Source organism: Podarcis raffonei, chromosome 16 (assembly GCF_027172205.1).
Source record: "Podarcis raffonei isolate rPodRaf1 chromosome 16, rPodRaf1.pri, whole genome shotgun sequence".
Lineage (NCBI taxonomy): Eukaryota > Metazoa > Chordata > Lepidosauria > Squamata > Lacertidae > Podarcis > Podarcis raffonei.
In genome coordinates, this window is record NC_070617.1 from 532,591 (window position 1) to 551,939 (window position 19,349).

Genomic DNA, 19,349 nt, shown 5'->3' on the forward strand with positions numbered 1-19,349 from the left:
TTGTGAAGAAGGCGCATCAGAGACTGTACTTTTTGAGAGTTCTAAGGAAAAACCATCTTCTGCAGAAACTGCTGCTTGCCTTCTATCACTGTGCCATTGAGAGCGTGCTCACTTATGGCTTATGTGTGTGGTACGGAAGCTGTACTACCCAGGACAGGATGGGGTTGTGCAGAGTTGTTAAGGCAGCAGAGAGCATTGTTGGCTGCCCACTCTCCACCTTAGAGCAGATTTATGCCACAAGGTGCCATAGGAAGGCACTGGACATAGTAAAAGATCCATCGCATCCTGGTCACTGTCTCTTTGAGCTCCTGCCGTCAGGACAGAGATACAGGACGATGAAGACAAGAACGAGCCGTCTTAAGAACAGCTTCTTCTCCAGAGCGATCTTGGCCCTGAATGGGAAGCCTGGACTTTGAAAGTCGTCTAATCTTCCTTGCTGTACTATACTGTATTGTTTTAATTAGTGTTTTTATGGAGCAGTCAAGTAATTTTGTTGTCCCCGAGAGGGGGTAATGACAATAAAGATATTATTATTATTATTATTATTATTCATGTTCTTCTTCATTTAATCTGCACAACAACCCTGTGAGGTAGGCTAGACTGAGAGGAAGTGATTGGCCCAAGCTCACTCAGGGAGCTTCATCACTGAGCAGGGATTCAAACCCTGGTTTTCCAGGTCTTTGTCTGACACTACACCACACTGGCTTTCCGAGAGACCTTCTACTCTGAGGCAGAAAGGACAATTTACGCACCATCCATTATGCAACCATTTGAGTGCCTCCACCGCTGCTGACAGCCTTGGAACTTACTTCATACAGACTTGGATTTCATTTTGTGCCAATCTGGGCATCTGAAGAGCTGATACCTATAGATATCTCTAAATTAAGAGGGAGGGATGGTGGTTATTGAATCTTAATGTGAGCTGATTCTTTTGGTCACCTTCACTTTCTCTGTTCAATTCTTATTAAAATCAAGACTAAATAAATAATTGCAACAGAGTGACTGGCTGATGGCTGAACCAAAAGTCTTGGAAGGCGGTGAGATTTCCTTCCTTGCAGATTTCTAAATCAGGTGGCCACCTGTCAGGGACACTTGAGCTGTGAATCCTGATCACAGGGGGTTAGACTAGATGACTCTTGGGGTTCCCTTCCAACCCTACGATTCTATGAACAACAGCAGCAGCAGCAGCAGCAACAACTCTCCTTCACTGGAGGTTTTCCAACAGATGCTGGATGGCCACCCACCAGTGATTCGTTAGCTGTGATTCTGGCACGATGGGGGGGTTGGACTAGATGACCCTCGGGTACCCCTTTCAACCCTACAATCCCATGATTCTATAAGAGCGTGACTGGCTGGTGGCCTGTCGTTTCCCTTCTCCCCCCCAGCGACACTCGGCACACACCCAACCCTCAGCGACACCCTCCGACGAGTTCCAAAATCATGCCTGCTCGTGCGTTTTCGGGGAGGGGGCGGCGATGTTGGTTCTGCTTCGCCCGCCAGAGCTCCCCCTCCCGGTTCTCTCTTTAAGCCGAGACGGTGCAGCCTCGCCACCATTTAGCATCCCAGCCAAAGGACGTCCAGAGCCGTTGCCTTGGCGACGGCCGGGAAGTAAGGGTGCCTGGGAACGCGGTTGGGGGGGGGAGTCTCCCATATATAGAGAGGGAGAGAGACTGACTCCGGGGCTGATGAGCTGCAGCTAAATTTAGGCGGAGGAGAGAAGGAGCAAGAGGCGCCGGGGATGTCATGCAGGGGGGCCCGGGCGAGATGGGCCCCGCCGGGGGGCGGCCACGGATCCTGCCCGGCCCTCCCTCTCCGCTCTCCACGCTGCTGCCGCCGCCGCCGCTGACCCCAAGAGGCAGGACGCTTTCAGCACCACCAGGTGAGCGGACAGCTCCCTCGAGGGACCCAGCGGCCTTAGCAAAGGATGGAGGAGGAGGAGGATGCAGGGACCGGGTTGCCAAGGAAACGAGCTGGTGGCGGCATCGCGGGCAGGGGTCCTTCCCGGGTGGGAGTGGGCTGGGAAGGAGGTCACGGAGAGAATAACCTTCTACGGGGAAGCAGCCTTGCAAGTAGAAGTCTCTGGTTCAACCCCCCCCCCCGGGACATCTCCAGGCAGGGTTGGTGAAACCCTGGCGAGCCACTGCTGCCGGTCAGTGTAGGCAGTATGGAGCTGGGTAGACCAATGGTCAGACTCAGTAGAAGGAAGGCAGCGTCCTCTGTTCCTGTGAGGGGGTGGAGGTCTCATGGACAAGCTGGAAGATGTGTAGAGGAGAGCAAGTCAGGGGCGAAGGGGAGAACCAGAGAATGGTAGAGTTGGAAGGGTACTCCAAGGGTCATCTAGTCCAACCCCCTGCAATGCAGGAATCCTACCCACAGGTGTCCCTGGGTGGGCTCGAACCACCAACCTTCTGGTTAAGAGCCAGACACCAGAGAATAATGCATACCGCTCTATTTGGGCCTTGGCCAGACCCTACCAGGAGTCCAGTGTCCAGTTCTGGGCGCCACAATTTAAGGAGGATATCGAGAAGCTGGAAGGTTGTTCAGAGGAGGGAGACCAAGATGATCCAGGGTCTGGAAACCAAGCCTTATAAAAATAATATAATAATAATTTATTATTTATACCCTGCCCATCTGGCTGGGCTTCCCCAGCCACTCTGGGTGGCTTCCAACAAAATATTAAAATACAGTAATGCATCAAACATTAAAAGCTTCCCTAAACAGGGAGTTGGGGATGTTTAGCCTGGAGAAGACTGAGACGAGAGATGAGAGCCATCTTCCGTTATCTGAAGGGCTGTTACATGGAAGAGGGAGCCGGCTTGTTTCCTGCTGCTGGACCCAATCCAGTGGATTCCAAGGACAAGAAAGGAGATGTTGACTAAACATCAGGAAGAACTTTCTGACAGCAAGAGCTGTTTGGCAGTGGGACAGACTTCCTCGCGAGGTGGTGGGCTCTTCTTCCTTGCTGTTTTTAAGCAGAGGCTGGATGGCTGTCCGTCAGGGATTCTTCAGCTGTCATTGCAGGGGGTAGGACTAGATGACCCTTATGGTCCCTTTTGACTCTATGATTGTGTCTTACCTGCCCCGAAACTTGCCATAGCCAGTCTCCTCAGTTTAGGCTTATATATCCAGGAAGCTGCCTTGTACCGATTCAGAGCCTTAGGGTCCAGCTAACTCAGTACTTGCTGCACTGACCGGCAGGCGCTCTCCGGGGTCTCTCCCAGCCTTAGCAGGAGGCACTGGGGATTGAACTTGAACTGCCTGCAGAGCAAGTGCTCTAACCACTCAGCCAGTAGCTCTTCCCCTTTACATAAACCAAGTTTCCAGTCCTCATGGTTCTGAGTTGCAGAGTATACTGCGAGGCCTTAACAGCAGATGAGGAGGGAAAGTCGGATCTCACTTCCCGCCTCTTATGCTTCCTTTCTGTAAAATCTGCAAACTTATTTTTATTTAAAACTTTCATGCCCCACTCTCCATTGCAAGGGCAATTCCAGAGTGAATTGCAAAGTAAAAATCAATGGTATCTCCTGTTTTAATTCTGAAAACAACAGCCATGGAAGGTAGGGAAGGCTGGGGAATGCGAGAGAAAGGCCAAAGGAGAGCAGGGGAGAAAGGTCAATTTCCCTAAAAATCACAGAATTGTATATGCTTATTATGCCTTGTTTTATCCTGACCATAACAACTTTTTTAAGGCAGCAAAAGCAGAGAGGGAGTTTTTAAAGGGTCTCTTGCAAACTTCCTGAGAAGCCAGGAGTATGAACCAAGATCTCTCTTTTCATAAATATGTAAATTTTTAACATCTCATCTTTGCAAAACCAGCCGTGCAAAGTAGGATAAGCCTGATGGAGGGATATAATATGAAGGGGAGTCCTGCAGGCTTCAAGGGTGGTTTGGGTTTTGAACTGAAGCCTCTTGTCCAGATAAATGTGGATCTGCTCCCTCGTTTCCTTTTACAGCAACACTGCAAGGTAGGACAGCCAGAGGGAAGAAGAGGGCTGGGGGAGATATTTGGGTTTTGGACACCAGTCACTTCCCAATAGATATTTAAATCCTCTGTATTATTATGGATACTACAGTCAGTCAGTTTCTTAACTGCCTTTCTAAAAACAACAACAAACCGAAGGTAACTTATAAAAATATATAATATGCAGAGTTTAAAACCAGACAGTAAAACAACAATTTATCCATATAATATTAAAAAGCCATGCATGCAATCCAATTTAAAGAAAAGCAAATATCAAGACCAGCAGAAAAAGAAAAAGCAACCAGTCCCATCGATGAAAACAGGCAAGGCCAGATGTTGGTGGGCTGGCAAGAGCAGGGAACCTTTTCTTCTCCACAGGAACATTTGTGTGTTGGGTGGGGTTGGCGGTTCTTAGGAAGGTCTCAGGGCTTGGGAACAACCTCCCACCCACCCACCCACCCACCAGCAACTGCAAACAGTTAAATCCTGACACAGGCTGCAAGCAGTTTCTATGGCGTTCTGCTTCCAATGGATCCTGGAAGCTCAGCTCAGCATCGGGAGATGATTCAGGATAGGACCCATATCCTTAGTAGTGGGAGCATAGGGGGTTTGATGGATTGGTGGGGGGCTCCCTGTGGCTTCCTACCCCCTTTTTCCTAAAGCTTTGGGCACCCTCAGAGTCCAGACAGTAGCCCCTCTCTCTCTCTGCAGTCAGATCATAGCAGCTATCCTTGGATTAAAGACGTAAGGATGTAAGAAAAGCATGCTGGATCTGGCCAAAGCGAGTCTATCCAGTCCAGCCTCCTGTTCTCACAGTGGCCAAATCCCCCTAAGGTCCTAGTTCAGATAGGCTGCCTCTGGGCCTGGAGGTTCCATAAAGACATCAGAAGAGTCTGGCTGCTGGATCAGGCCGAAGGGGGCCCGTCAAGTCCAGCCTCCTCTTCTCACAGTGGCCAACCAGATGCCTCTTTTGGGAAGCCTGCAAGCTGGACCCAAGCGCAAGAGCCCTTTCCTGTGTGCTGCCAGTCAGTGCAGACTATACTGGGCAGTGTGGGCCTCAGTGGATTGACTCGGCAAAAGGCTGCTTCCTGTGTCCCCAGTGAAAATAGGGGAACTCCTTGGGGTCTCAACACCCCCGTTCTCCTAAGGCTCTGCTCTGCTGCCACACTTGGAAGCAGCGATTCTTCTGAATGCCAGTCGCTAGAAAATGCAGGAAGGGAGAGGGCTCTCGTGGTGGAATTCTGCTTGTGGGTTTCCCATAATGGGCATCTGCTGGACTAGATGCCCTCCCCCCTTTGGCCTGATCCAGCAGCCAGGCTCTTCCTAGGTTCTTATGAACCTCCAAGCAGCAGCCAGCGGACAGCAAGGTTGAGCTACCAAAGACCACCAGCCAGGAGCCTAGGCTGATGGGCAAAGAATCAGGACCATGGAGAGAGCTTCAGGAGGGGAGCCTGAACGTGGCTCAAAAATAAGAGGCAGCGTCCAAGCTGGCATTGTGAGGTTGCAGCTGAAGCGCATCAGGGGGTGCTGTGCGCATGCACACACACCTCTCCCCAGGGCTGCCCTACTTAGAATCATAGAATCATAGAATCATAGAATCATAGAGTTGGAAGAGACCACAAGGGCCATCGAGTCCAACCCCCTGCCAAGCAGGAAACACCATCAGAGCACTCCTGACATATGGTTGTCAAGCCTCTGCTTAAAGACCTCCAAAGAAGGAGACTCCACCACACTCCTTGGCAGCAAATTCCACTGTCAAACAGCTCTTACTGTCAGGAAGTTCTTCCTAATGTTTAGGTGGAATCTTCTTTCTTGTAGTTTGGATCCATTGCTCCGTGTCCGCTTCTCTGGAGCAGCAGAAAACAACCTTTCTCCCTCCTCTATGTGACATCCTTTTATATATTTGAACATGGCTATCATATCACCCCTTAACCTCCTCTTCTCCAGGCTAAACATGCCCAGCTCCCTTAGCCGTTCCTCATAAGGCATCGTTTCCAGGCCTTTGACCATTTTGGTGCCCTCCTCTGGACACGTTCCAGTTTGTCAGTGTCCTTCTTGAACTGTGGTGCCCAGAACTGGACACAGTACTCCAGGTGAGGTCTGACCAGAGCAGAATACAGTGGCACTATTACTTCCCTTGATCTAGATGCTATACTCCTATTGATGCAGCCCAGAATTGCATTGGCGTTTTTAGCTGCCGCGTCACACTGTTGGCTCATGTCAAGTTTGTGGTCAACCAAGACTCCTAGATCCATTTCACATGTACTGCTCTCAAGCCAGGTGTCACCCATCTTGTATTTGTGCCTCTCATTTTTTTTGCCCAAGTGCAATACTTTACATTTCTCCCTGTTAAAATTCATCTTGTTTGTTTTGGCCCAGTTCTCTAATCTGTCAAGGTCGTTTTGAAGTGTGATCCTGTCCTCTGGGGTGTTAGCCACCCCTCCCAGTTTGGTGTCATCTGCAAATTTGATCAGGATGCCCTTGAGTCCATCATCCAAGTCATTGATAAAGATGTTGAATAAGACCGGGCCCAAGACAGAACCCTGTGGCACCCCACTAGTCACTCTTCTCCAGGATGAAGAGGAACCATTGATGAGCACCCTTTGGGTTCGGTCAGTCAGCCAGTTACAAATCCACTGAGTGGTAGCATAGTCAAGCCCGCATTTTACCAGCTTCTTTACAAGAATATCATGGGGCACCTTGTCAAATGCCTTGCTGAAATCAAGGTAGGCTACATCCACTGCGTTCCCTTCATCTACCAGGCTTGTAATTCTGTCAAAAAACGAGATCAGGTTAGTCTGACATGACTTATTTTTCAGAAATCCATGCTGACTATTGGTCATCACAGCATTCCTTTCTAGGTGCTCACAGACTGTTTGCTTAATGATCTGCTCCAGAATCTTCCCTGGTATTGATGTCAGACTGACTGGGCGGTAATTATTTGGGTCCTCTCTTTTCCCCTTTTTGAAAATGGGGACAACATTTGCCTTCCTCCAGTCTGGCGGGACTTCGCCTGTCCTCCAGGAATTCTCAAAGATGACTGCCAGTGGTTCTGAGATCACATCTGCCAGTTCTTTTAATACTCTTGGATGCAGTTCATCTGGCCCTGGAGACTTGAATACATCTAGACTAGCCAAGTATTCTTGTACTATCTCCTTAGTTATTCTGGGCTGTGTTTCCTCTGCTGAATCATTTGCTCCAAATTCTTCAGGTCGGGCATTGTTTTCTTTATCGGAGAAGACTGAGGCAAAGAAGGCATTGAGGAGTTCAGCCCTTTCTGTGTCCCCTGTTTGCATTTCACCATCTTCTCCTCTGAGTGACCCCACTGTTTCTTTGTTCTTCCTTTTGCTACGAACATACCCATAAAAGCCTTTTTTGTTGCTTTTAACCTCTCTAGCAAGCCTGAGTTCATTCTGTGCTTTAGCTTTTCTGACTTTGTGTCTACACGTGCTGGCTATTTGTTTGAATTCCTCTTTGGTGGTTTCCCCCCTTTTCCATTTTTTGTACACATCCTTTTTTAATCTTAACTCAGTTAAAAGTTCTTTAGATAGCCACCCTGGCTTCTTTAGGCACCTTCCATGTTTCCGTCTCATTGGTATTGCCTGAAGTTGTGCTTTTACTATCTCCCTCTTAACAAACTCCCAGCCATCATGAACTCCCTTTCCTTTTAGTATTACTGTCCATGGGATCTCACCCAGCACTTCCCTAAGTTTTATGAAGTCGGCTTTCTTAAAGTCGAGAAATTGAGTCCTAGTATGCTTGGCTGCTCCTTTCCGCTGTATAGTAAACTTCAGAAGAGCATGATCACTCGCGCCTAATGATCCTTCCACTTCTACCCCACTAACCAGGTCATCAACATTGGTTAGGACCAGATCTAAAATGGCTGATCCTCTTGTTGCTTCTCCCACTTTCTGGACAATGAAGTTGTCTGCAGGGCCAGTGAGGAATACTTGGTGTGCTTGTCCCTCCTTCTCCTTGCCAGCTCGCTATGAGGAGAAAGGGGAAGGGGCTGAAGTCCACACTCACCCAGTCTTGTCTCTGCCAGGGTGCTGGCATGGACTGGGTCCCAGATAGGAATGGGGGCATGAATGCAATGAAGGAGCAAGTCAGGAAGAGGAGGAAATCCAGCTGCAAAACAACACACATAAAAACCCCCACCTGGATTCTTTTTGGGCACCTCAATCTTTCACTGGCAGAGAAGGGTTCAAGAGGGGCTTTTAAGGGCCTGGATATGCAGGGCTCAGCCTTGGGGTTCAGAGTTGGGCCCAGGGAGGTGTAGCTGGGACCTCCTCCCCCAGACCTGTGAGTTAAAGCACTTGCCAACTTTGCAGCAATCTGTTCCTAGCGTTGCGTCTGACGTAAGAGAAGCACGCGGCCTCCTCTGCTCTGCGCTATGGGGAGGGGAGAGAGTCTACCTGCAAACCATCAAAACGAAAGGCGGGGGGGCGTCCTGTGGGGTCGGGGTCCCCTTGCGAGATTGGGCTTTAAAAGGCAGTGAATCCTGTAAATTAATTCTGACCCTTTTGTAAGAAACAAAGCAAAACACAATCTTTCTTCCATATTGAAACTCCTGCCGGTCAATTGACCCAAAAGTTTGGGTATTCTAAGAAAGCAAAGCATCTCTCAATCCCCTTTCTGCATCATTTTTACAGAACAGTCGAATTACAGGTTTGGAAGGGGCATCAAAGGGCCATCTAGTCCAACCCCCGAAATGCAGGAACCACGGCTAAAGAATCTATGACAGGCTGCCAATCCAAGCTCTGCTTAAAAACTTCCAAGGGAAGAGAATTCGCCACCTTCCAAGGGAGTCTGCCCCACTGTCAAACAGCTCCTACTGGCAGAAAGTTCTTAATGATATTTAGTCAGACTCTCTTTTATTGCCATTTAAATCGATTGATTTGGGTCCTCCACTCTGGACTCCTCCCTGCAAAAAGCTTCATTGGAGCTTTTAAAGGAGAGGTCGGATGCCCACCTGCCAGGGATTCGTCAGCTGTGAATCCTGAATTGCAGGAGGTTGGACTAGATGACCCTCAGGGTCCTCTCCGACCTTATAATACTCTGAGTCTATGAACACATTCTCAGGTGAGAGTGGCCTCTTTCCCCAAACACCGTCTATTAATAACCAAAGACAGACACGGTTTATCGGGAACGGGTGCAATTGTTCAATTATTGCTGCGGACGCAGTTTAAAAATAGAGCCGTGCTTAATCAGCCGAGCCATCTGGGCCTCGACAACACACCCACCCGCTCTCCTCGCAGCTTTGCCACCAGCCCTGCTGAGGGAGGCACAGATCCGTGGGCCCAGATCAGGACAGGAAGCCTGGGAGGGAGTTGGACCATCTCCTCCTCCAGTCTAAAGACCTGGAACAAGCCTTTAAACACGCATGGGAAATAAGCATGTGATTTGAAACTTTATAAGTGGTGTTTGCAACTTATTCCATAACAACAAACTGAGGCAGAGGGGGAAGGCTTACATATTGCATTTTTTAAAAGGCCAAGTTTCTAGGCTTCGTGGTTGCAACTTCAGATTTTGAGGTGTGCAAGCCTTAGATCACATAGTTGAGCTGTGGAACTCCTTGCCACAGGAGACACCGATAGCCACCAACCTGGGTGGCTTTAAAAGAGGATTAGACACATTCATGGAGGAGAGGGCTATCAGTGGCTACTAGCCACAATGCCCCTGGTCTGCCCGCACAGATGGAGGCAGTCCGTGCTTTTGAATAGCCTTGTTGCTCAAAACCGCTGGAGGGCAGAGGGCTCTTGCGTTCAGATCCTGCTCTTGGGATTCCCCTTGGGGCTACCGACTGCCCACTGTGAGGGCAGAATGCTGGACTAGATGAGCCACAGGTCTGATCCAGAACGTTGCCTTTTTGACCTTCCTTTTCCTTCAAGCCCTTTCTCAGTCTCTGTGTGCCTTGGAATAATTCCCCGCTCCCTTTAGTTTTTTTGGGCTTTGCCACCCTGCGCTCTTTCGGGAGGGAGGGCAGGATATAAATTTAGCATCACAGATTGCAGAGCTGGGGTCCCCATCCAATCCGCCTCTTGCTGTGCAGGAATCCCAGCTCAAGAATCCCAGCGAGAGAAGCCAGCAGGAACAGGCTCCCTCTTCTGTAAATTCCAGCATCCAGTGTCTCCCAGTGCAGAGAAACATGGCTGTTACGTAAACCCCACTTTTTCTGTGTTTATACCTGCAGAGGTAGGTGTGTGTGTGTGTGTGTTTAAAAAAATGGATGCCTGTCTAGGCACAATACCCACTTAGTGAGAGCCTTCTCCCCCCCAATCCACGTCACCCTCTCCCTGAACCCACCATGCGAAAAGGATGCCAGTTTTAGCATCGGCAGGTCCCACACCACACCCCCACGCAGGCAGTTTAAAAACACACAGGCGCATGCCAGGAGCAGGATGAATAATGCTAATGTTTTTGCAGCATGGGGCAGCACCATGAAGATGATATTTTCTGCAGCCAGCGATCCCTGGGAATAGGGATGGGCGATGCTGGGCCCGCGATGAATTGCAAAGTGGGTGCAGGAATGGTAGCAAAAAAATGTTTCCTGGGAGCAGTTAATGTTCCTGCAAGCACAATTAACAGAGCACTTTCTGGAGACTCCAGGGTTCCCTGCGGGGCCCAGTGGCTGACACCATTGGTCCGTTACATCAAAAATTCACAGAACAGAGCCTTGCAGGACCTTAAATGGGCCTCTTCTGCCACAAAGGCAGCTGTGGGACCCTGAGCTGCTTTCTCAGTGGCTATGGGTTCACAACCTGGACTCTTCTCCATGTCATCTGGTGCCACAATAAGCCTGCAAGCGCTTAAGGGGCCACAGAACTCACAGCATAATGGAATCATAGAGTTGTATGGGTTCCCAGGGCTCACCCCCAGCAATGCAGAATTCACAACTGAAGCATCCCTGGCAGATGGCTATCCAACCTCTGTTTAGAAACCTTGAAGGAAGGAGAGTCCACCGTCTTCCAAGGGAGACCGTTCCACTGTTGAATCTTGAAATAATACTCTTGAATTCTAGCATAATATTCCTTCCTTCTCCTCCCAGCCCACCTTCCGCTCCTCTCTCCAGCGTCCTTAGATGTACAGAAGGTAGAACTGGCATCCTCTAGCATCTAGTCTCGTTCCCAGGGACTAGGGTCCTGATCCCAGGAGATCAAAGCCACTAAGCATAACACCCACAGTCCAAACAAGTCGGGTCCAGAGCATCAGTCTTGCTCCAAACCTGGAGCAGAGGTAAGGTCACCATAATAAGGTTGGGTGTGTGTGGCTGGAGTGAAGAGCAACATGCCAAAATCCTGTGTCTTGTATGCTTTAGTTGAGATTCTGCAGTTCTGTGATTCTATAATTCTGTGATTCCTGAAGGTCCACGATCTTCCTCTGGGGGCTCTGTGAGTGTCACCAGGTAAGGGCTGGACACAACTTCAAGAAAGGTCTCTCTATCAAGCCCCAGAGCACTAGTTGCGATTTGGCAAGTGGGTGCAGTTTTCACAGTGAAGATTTAGGCATAAAAGGCTTAAAAATAAAGGAAAGGAGCGACATCCGCTTTGTGACTGCACAATCGCGTTCTCAAATTTTGACACTTCTCTGCTTTTACCGTTTGAAGATAAAATGCTTCCGCTTTGTGGAACAGACAGCCTCGTCGCTGCTCCTGTTTCATCTTGTCTGCTTATTGCCTGGGTAGCAACTCGCACCCGGCTCCAACCACAGCCCTGTCTGCCAGCTGGGGCAGGGTGGGCCTGGCATGGAGTCAGTGGGGAAGGGTTCCAAAACTGGCCTCTGGCGGATGTAAAAGAGAGCGCTGGAATAGTTTTCTGGCAAAAGGTCCCAGATTCGGTCCCCTTTGGCACCTCCGGGTGAGTTTGGGCGAAGACTCCCTGCCTGGAATATCCTCCAGAGCTGCTGCTGCTGCCAGTCAGTGAAGGCAGAACTCAGCAAGATGGACCCCAATAGTCCAGCTCAGTATAAGGCAGCTCTCCTCAGGTAAACTCTTTATTCTGACTCCTGAGGACTAGAATCCTGCTTTGCTTTTGAAGGGAGGACCCCGTGTCAGTGGCAGAGCCCCTGCTTGGCATGCAGAAGGCCCAGCTGCAATCCCCACTAGCAGCATCTCCAAGAAAGGCTGGGAAAATGCCCTTTTCCCACCTGAAACCCTGGGGAGCTGCTGCCAGTCAGAACAGGCAACACTGAATATTCAGCCACTTATTATTGAGGGGAAGTGCGTGGAACAGGTCTCGGTGTTTCGATTTCTGGGAATGGAGTTGAGAGACGACCTAACCTGGGGAGAGAACAGCAAAGACCTGATGAAGAGAGCACAGCAGGTTATATTTTCTGAGAATCCTCCGGAAAAACAATCTCTGAAAGGACCTGTTGATGGCATTTTACCACTGTGCTGTGGAGAGTGTATTAACTTATGGTCTGTGTGTGTGGTTTGGGAGCTGCACAGTCAGGGGAAAACAATGCTGTCCAGGGTTGTAAAGACTGCGGAGAGAATAATTGGGTGCACTCTTCCCACCTTGGATCAAATCTATGCTTCCAGGTGCCATAAGAAAGCAGCAGAGATAGTGCAGGATAGTACGCACCCCGGAAATGATCTCTTCCAGCTTCTGCTTCTGGAAGAAGGTACAGGGTTATAAAGACTAGGACCAGCCGCCTGAGAAACAGTTTCTACGCAAATGCAATTCAGGTTCTAAACGCAGCATAAGGGGTCTCTATAGTATAGTGTATTTTAAAATGGGGTTTCAGAGTTCTTAGGGGTTTTTGAATGTTTTATGTAGTTTTTCAGTTTCATTGGTCTGCATGGGACAATGACAATAAAGATATCGTGTATTTTGTGTGTGTGTGTGTGTGTGTGTGTGTGTGTGTGTATATATATATATATATATATATATATATATATATATATATATATCGTAGTCAGTGGCCTGGCTCTGCACCAGGCAGCTTCCGGCACTAACCCGGCCTTGTGCGTTTCCCCCTCCGCAGACTCGGAGCCGCTGCCCGGGCCCCGCGAGCGCTAACATGGCGAAGGACAACTCGGCCTTCTCCTCCATTCATGAGCCCCTGGCGCCCGAAGCCAAGGTCCCGGGGCCCCAGCTCAAGCCAGCAGCCCTGCGGCGCCTGGGCGAGGAGCCCGAGAAGGCGGAGAAGAAGCGGGGTCGCCAGCGGTACGTGGAGAAGGACGGCAAGTGCAACGTCCAGCATGGCAATGTCCACGAGACCTACCGCTACCTGACGGACATCTTCACGACGCTGGTGGACCTCAAGTGGCGCTTCAGCCTGCTGGTCTTCATCCTGGCTTACGCCAGCACCTGGCTGTTCTTCGGCCTCATCTGGTGGTTCATCGCCTACTGCCGAGGAGACCTGGACCACCTGGGCGACGACGCCTGGACGCCCTGCGTCAACAACCTCAACGGCTTCGTCTCGGCCTTCCTCTTCTCCATCGAGACGGAGACCACCATTGGCTACGGCCACCGGGTCATCACGGACAAGTGCCCCGAGGGAATCATCCTGCTCTTGCTGCAGGCCATCCTGGGCTCCATGGTCAACGCCTTCATGGTGGGCTGCATGTTCGTCAAGATCTCGCAGCCCAACAAGCGGGCCGAGACACTGGTCTTCTCCTCGCACGCCGTGGTCTCCCTGCGCGACGACCGCCTCTGCCTCATGTTCCGCGTGGGGGACCTGCGCAACTCGCACATTGTGGAGGCCTCCATCCGAGCCAAGCTCATCAAGTCCAAGCAGACCCAGGAAGGGGAGTTCATCCCCCTCAACCAGACGGACATCAACGTGGGCTTCGAGACTGGAGATGACCGCCTCTTCCTGGTCTCCCCACTCATCATCAGCCATGAGATCAACGAGCACAGCCCCTTCTGGGAGGTCTCTCGGGAACAGCTCAAGAAGGACGACTTTGAGATCGTGGTCATCCTGGAGGGGATGGTGGAGGCCACAGGTAGGTGGGGGAGGGCCGGAAGGAGGGGACCCCCCAAAATTTTCCAACCCATAAGCCAACTTTTATACGGCCACTGGAAACTTTTCTGTCCCACCAGGACCTGCCCTGGCAATTGAGAGGACACCTTTCCACAATGGTTTTTCCAATTTTTATAGGGTAATAATAATAATAATAATAATAATAATAATAATAATATATTTGTACCCCACCCATCTGGCTGGGCTTCCCCAGCCACTCCGGGCAGCGTCCAACAAAATATTAAAAAACAGTAATGCATCAGACATTAAAAGCTTCCCTAAACAAAGTTTCCCTGTTGTACAGTTTTATGGTTTATTGCTGTAAACGGCTGAGAGAGATTGAGAGAGAGAGAGAGAGATGGTGAGGAGGAGGAGGAGGAGGAGGAGGAGGAGGAGGAGGATGATTTCCCTGCCTTTTCTCCTGACGGGACTAAAAGCAGCTTACAGACAGAAACAAGAACCGCTAAAAACATAGAAAAAATTATGAAAATACAATTAAACATTGAGAGAATATAAAACTATATACTATATATATGAGCTCTATTAAAAACCAACCAGTAACTGGAATAAAAACAGCATGGCCCCAGGCCTTAAAAGCAGTCAGTTCCCAACACCTGTTGGAACAAGAAGGTTTCCACCTGCCAGTGGAAGGGAAGGACAGCAAGGAGCTTCTCCAGGGAGGCAGCTCCAAAGTTGTCTGGGAGCAGCCACTACCAAGAAGGCCCTGGGAGAACAGGATGCTGGACTAGAGAGGCCTTGGGCCTGATCCAGCACGCTCTTCTTGCATTCTTAAGGCAGCTTCTCGTGTTCCAATGGAGCCTCAGCACCTTGCCCAGCGACACTCCTGCAGGTGAACACATGGGACTGAGCTGGGATAGAAGGCCCGAGGCCAGGGGTGGGCAATTTTCTCTCTCCAAAATATAGTCCAGCCCCCCACGTGGTCTGAGGGATGGTGGATGTGCCCCATGGCTGAAAAAGCTTGCTGACCCCTGCCCTGGGCAGTCCCTAAGCTAGAACTGGGCTCATGAGTAGATGGGCAGCTAGAAACTGCCTTATCCCGAGTCAGACCATTGGTCCATCTAGCTATGCTTTGCCTGCACTGACTGGCAGAGGCTCTCCTGAGTTTCAGACTCTGGGGTTTCTCCAAGCCCTTCCCAGAGATGCCGGGGGGATTGATCCTGGGACCTCCAGTGCTGGTTCCTACAGGCCTCCCCCCCAATAAACCAAGGTTCTAGTCCTCATGTTTCTGAGTCAGGCTATAGGTGCTTCTCACAGTGCTGAGCTGTGGCTGGTGGTGTGCAAATGAACCCAGAGTCTCAGGAACTTTCAGGGGGGGGCTTCCCTCTCAGGGGGTCCCCATCCTTCTCTTCACCTCCCAGGACCCTCCGGCGTTGACTTCTCTCCCCTTCTCTGCCCTGTGTGCACCTACATAAGCCTCACGGTCTGAGTGCTGCTTGCAAAGGCTTCTGGCTCACGGATGGCGTGCCGGGGTGTGTGTGTGTCAGGCTTTGAAGATCACTGGGCTTGGTTGGGGTGGGCTGGGGGGGAGGGGGCAGACTCAAAGGACCAGCAGATGACCCCCAATGGTCTGGCTCCATATAAGGCAGCTTCCTATTTAAATCAGAACCATGAGGACTAGAACTTTATTTTTTTAGATGAAAGCCTCCATGGCAGAACAGCTGCTCTGCATGCAGAATGTCCCAGGTGGAAGTGGGGCTGCTTGCTCTTTCTGAAAACCTGGAGGGCCGCTGCTGCCCATCTGTGCATACAGTACTGAGCTAGGTTGCTTCTGCTGCTTAAACTCAAGTCAAAGCTGAGGTCCTCCTTCAAGGGCCTTCTGGCGGTTCCCCCGCTACGAGAAGCCAAGTTACAGGGAACCAGGCAGAGGGTCTTCTTGGTGGTGGCACCCGCCCTGTGGAATGCCCTCCCACCAAATGTCAAAGAAATAAACAACTACCAGACTTTTAGAAGACATCTGAAGGCAGCCCTGTTCAGGGAAGCTTTTAATGTTTAATAGGTTATTGTATTTTAGTGTTCTGTTGGAAGCCACCCAGAGTGGCTGGGGAAACCCAGCCAGATGGATGGGATATAAATAATAAATTATTATTATTATTATTATTATTATTATTATTATTATTATTATATAAAGTGTTGGTATGCTTTGAAAACTGGGGCAAGTTCTCTGCAGTTTCTCTCTTGGCTGCACAATTTAGTGGGACAATGAAGCCATTTTCTGTTGATTAAGCTGCTTGGGGCTATATAGACATTCAGTTGGCTAAGAATTTCTTCCTTTGATAGCATTTTCACTTGGTTTCTCTTGGTTTTCCCCTTTAACGACCTCCCAAAAGATGGAGAAGATTGTTCTGTGGAGCACCCTGAGACCTCCGGGCATAGGGCGGTATATAAATTAAATAATAAATGAATAATAATAATAAGAGGTGGACCCAGCAGTCAGTATATAACTCTAATAAGTAAGTAACTAAATATGGGAGCATTCCTCAGGCGGCAGCAGTGGGGCAGGCGGGGTCCCTCCTCTTGGCCTTCCGCCGCCTGAGGCAGGTGATTCAGCTCGCCTCATCGGTGGGCCGGCTCTGCTCTTTGCGTATGAAGAAGCTCAGCAGGAGATGTGACAACTTGACTTAGGCAGGGGTCAGCAAACTTTTTCAGCAGGGGGCCGGTCCCTCAGACCTTGTGGGGGGGGGGGTCAGACTATATTGGGGGGTGGTGAACGAATTCCTATGCCCCATAAATAACCCACAGATGCATTTTAAATAAAAGCACACATTCTACTTATGTAAAAACACGCTGATTCCTGGACCATCCACGGGCCGGATTAAGAAGGCGATTGGGCCGGAACCGGCCCCCGGGTCTTAGTTTGCCTGCCCATGACTCAGGGAAACGGTGGGCAGCTCATGTAAGATAGATCCCTGTCGCAATAGGCAGGGAGTTCCAAAGGGTAGCTAAAAAGGTAAAGAGACCCTTGACCATTAGGTCCAGTCATGACCGACTCTGGGGTTGCGGCGCTCATCTCGCTTTACTGGCCAAGGGAGCCGGCGTACAGCTTCCGGGTCATGTGGCCAGAAGGACTGAGCCGCTTCTGGCGAACCAGAGCACCGCACGGAAACGCTGTTTACCTTCCCGCCGGAGTGGTACCTCTTTATCTACTTGCACTTTGACACGCTTTCGAACTGCTAGGTGGGCAGAAGCAGGGACTGAGCAACAGGAGCTCACCCCGTTGTGGGGATTCGAACCGCCGACCTTCTGATCGGCAAGCCCTAGGCTCTGTGGTTTAACCCACAGTGCCACCCACGTCCCTAAAAGGGTAGCTACTGCCATATATAAGATGGGTTTCATGCCAGGGCATTACGCGGCACCATCTCGGCCGGTCGAATGTCCGCCTCCAGCTGAAGGTGGCGTTTGGTGACCCTGCCCGTCCTGACTCAGTTTCCCCACTTTCTCTGCTTTGACCCCCCCCCCCAGGGATGACCTGCCAAGCGCGAAGCTCGTACCTGATGGACGAGGTCCTGTGGGGCCACCGCTTCATGTCCGTCCTCTCTCTGGAGGACGGCTTCTACGAAGTGGACTACAACAGCTTCCACCAGACCTTTGAGGTGCCCACGCCCAGCTGCAGCGCCCGGGAACTGTCCGAGGCGGCTGCCCGCATGGATGCCCACCTCTACTGGTCCATCCCCAGCCGGCTGGACGAGAAGGTGGAGGAAGGGACCACCGAGAAAGCGGCGGTGGAGGAGGACGCGGACAAGGAGAGGAACGGGAACCTCGCCAGTGCCGAGAGCGAGTCCAAGGTCTGAGGGGGCCATGGGGAGAGGTGGCCAGGCCAGGCCAGGAGGCCTCGCTCCAGGCACGCTTCCCAGCGAGGAGGACAAGCCGCAGAGAGAGCGAGGCGACAGGGCAGGTGGCCGGAGAGCGGAAGGAGGATGCGGGGCTCCATCGATGGACCACAGAAGGACCCCAAAAAGGATTCTTAATGACCCCCTTAAAAACCAGCTGTTCCCCCAGACCTCCAGATATCGTCAGACTCCAACGCCCAGCAGCCGGGATTTTGGAAGGAGGGAGCTGTCATCCGTCGGGGAGGACCTGGGGTTGGGAAGGTTTGCCTTCCACACACACACACACCCTGACATTTGTATCTGTACAGCTAGACAATAAACCTGGGCAATAAAGAGGAAAGTGGAGTCTTGACTGGGGATCCTGGAGGTGGTCCAACTTCATGGGAGACCCTGGGGCTGGGGGGGGGTCTTTTGCAAGGGGGAGGAGAAAGGATGGGAGGCGGGCCAAGAACCACCCCTATGAACCCGCCTTCCTTCCTCACAATCACAGAACGGTCAATTTGGAAGGGAGTTCTAAGGGTCCTCAACTCGCCGCAATGCAGGAATCACAGCTAAACCATCCCTGATGGATGGCCAGCCAACCTTCATTTAAATAACTTCCCTTGGGGCAGGGTATAAATAATAAATTTATTATTATTATTATTATTATTATTATTATTATTATTATTATTATTATTGTCAGATGCAGGTCTGCAGAAAGATGCAGGTCTCCGTTGACAGTGAACGCTTTATTTAGGTTACAGGTAGGTAGTTGGTCTGCCATAGTCAAAACAAAATAAAAAACTTCCTTCCAGTAGCACCTTAGAGACCAACTAAGTTTGTTCTTGGTATGAGCTTTGGTGTGCATGCACACTTCTTCAGATACACAAAAGCTCATACCAATAACAAACTTACTTGGTCTCTAAGGTGCTACTGGAAGGAAGTTTTTAAATTTTGTTTTGACTACGGCAGACCAACATGGCTACCTACCTGTAACTAGTTTCAGAAATAATTTCAGAAATAGACTGGAAAGAGAAGCTGCTGAATTGCAACTTATCACCAAACTTAAAACCATGGAGAGACCTGGTCTGAATAGAGACATTGGATTCTTCTCTCATTATACATGATAAAGCTATTTTTAGCCATCTCACCCCTTGCTTTTTCCTATAAGACCAATTGCAGTCATTAACAGTCGCCAACAGGTTGACCACACCTACCAGCCCATCCCCCATTCCCACCCCCCTTCTGAGTAATCCCCCTCCCCACCCTCCCACTACATATAAGGGCCTGGTGACGTCTGTTTCAGTGTATCAGAAGAAGTGTGCATGCACACGAAAGCTCACACCAAGAACAAACTTAGCTGGTCTCTAAGGTGCTACTGGAAGGCATTTTTTTATTTTGTTTCTTAGTCAGGAAATGGCATGCAACTCAGCAACACTTTGCAGCAGATTTTGTACCTATGGAGCAGTGGCCAGAACTGAAGGTCCCTCCTCCGCCCCCCCTTTCTAAGGCTCCTCTTCTCCCAGCTGTTTCCCAAGCAGTCTCAAATTGTGGCTGCGCACCTCTGGCCCCTGTTCTGCTCTTTTCGTTTCTCT

The 19,349-nt window shown here is 50.3% G+C and overlaps 1 protein-coding gene across 1 annotated transcript; it reads left to right on the forward strand.

Moving 5' to 3' along the window:
- The first annotated feature begins 1,426 nt into the window (after nt 1-1,426).
- KCNJ9 (potassium inwardly rectifying channel subfamily J member 9) lies at nt 1,427-18,370 on the forward strand. The gene is made up of 3 exons (XM_053369090.1): nt 1,427-1,879; nt 12,947-13,910; nt 17,408-18,370. Exons 2-3 carry the CDS (start codon nt 12,983-12,985, stop codon nt 17,734-17,736), a joined length of 1,257 nt encoding a protein of 418 aa, XP_053225065.1. The 5' UTR covers nt 1,427-1,879; nt 12,947-12,982; the 3' UTR covers nt 17,737-18,370.
- The last annotated feature ends 979 nt before the right edge of the window (nt 18,371-19,349 follow it).

Bases quoted from the DNA above. Each gene is read 5' to 3' on its own strand.
- KCNJ9 (XM_053369090.1), top strand. From the start codon at position 12,983: ATGGCGAAGGACAACTCGGCCTTCTCCTCCATTCATGAGCCCCTGGCG. The intron at 13,911-17,407 runs GTAGGTGGGGGA...CCCCCCCCCCAG, and splicing joins GGGGATGGTGGAGGCCACAG to GGATGACCTGCCAAGCGCGA.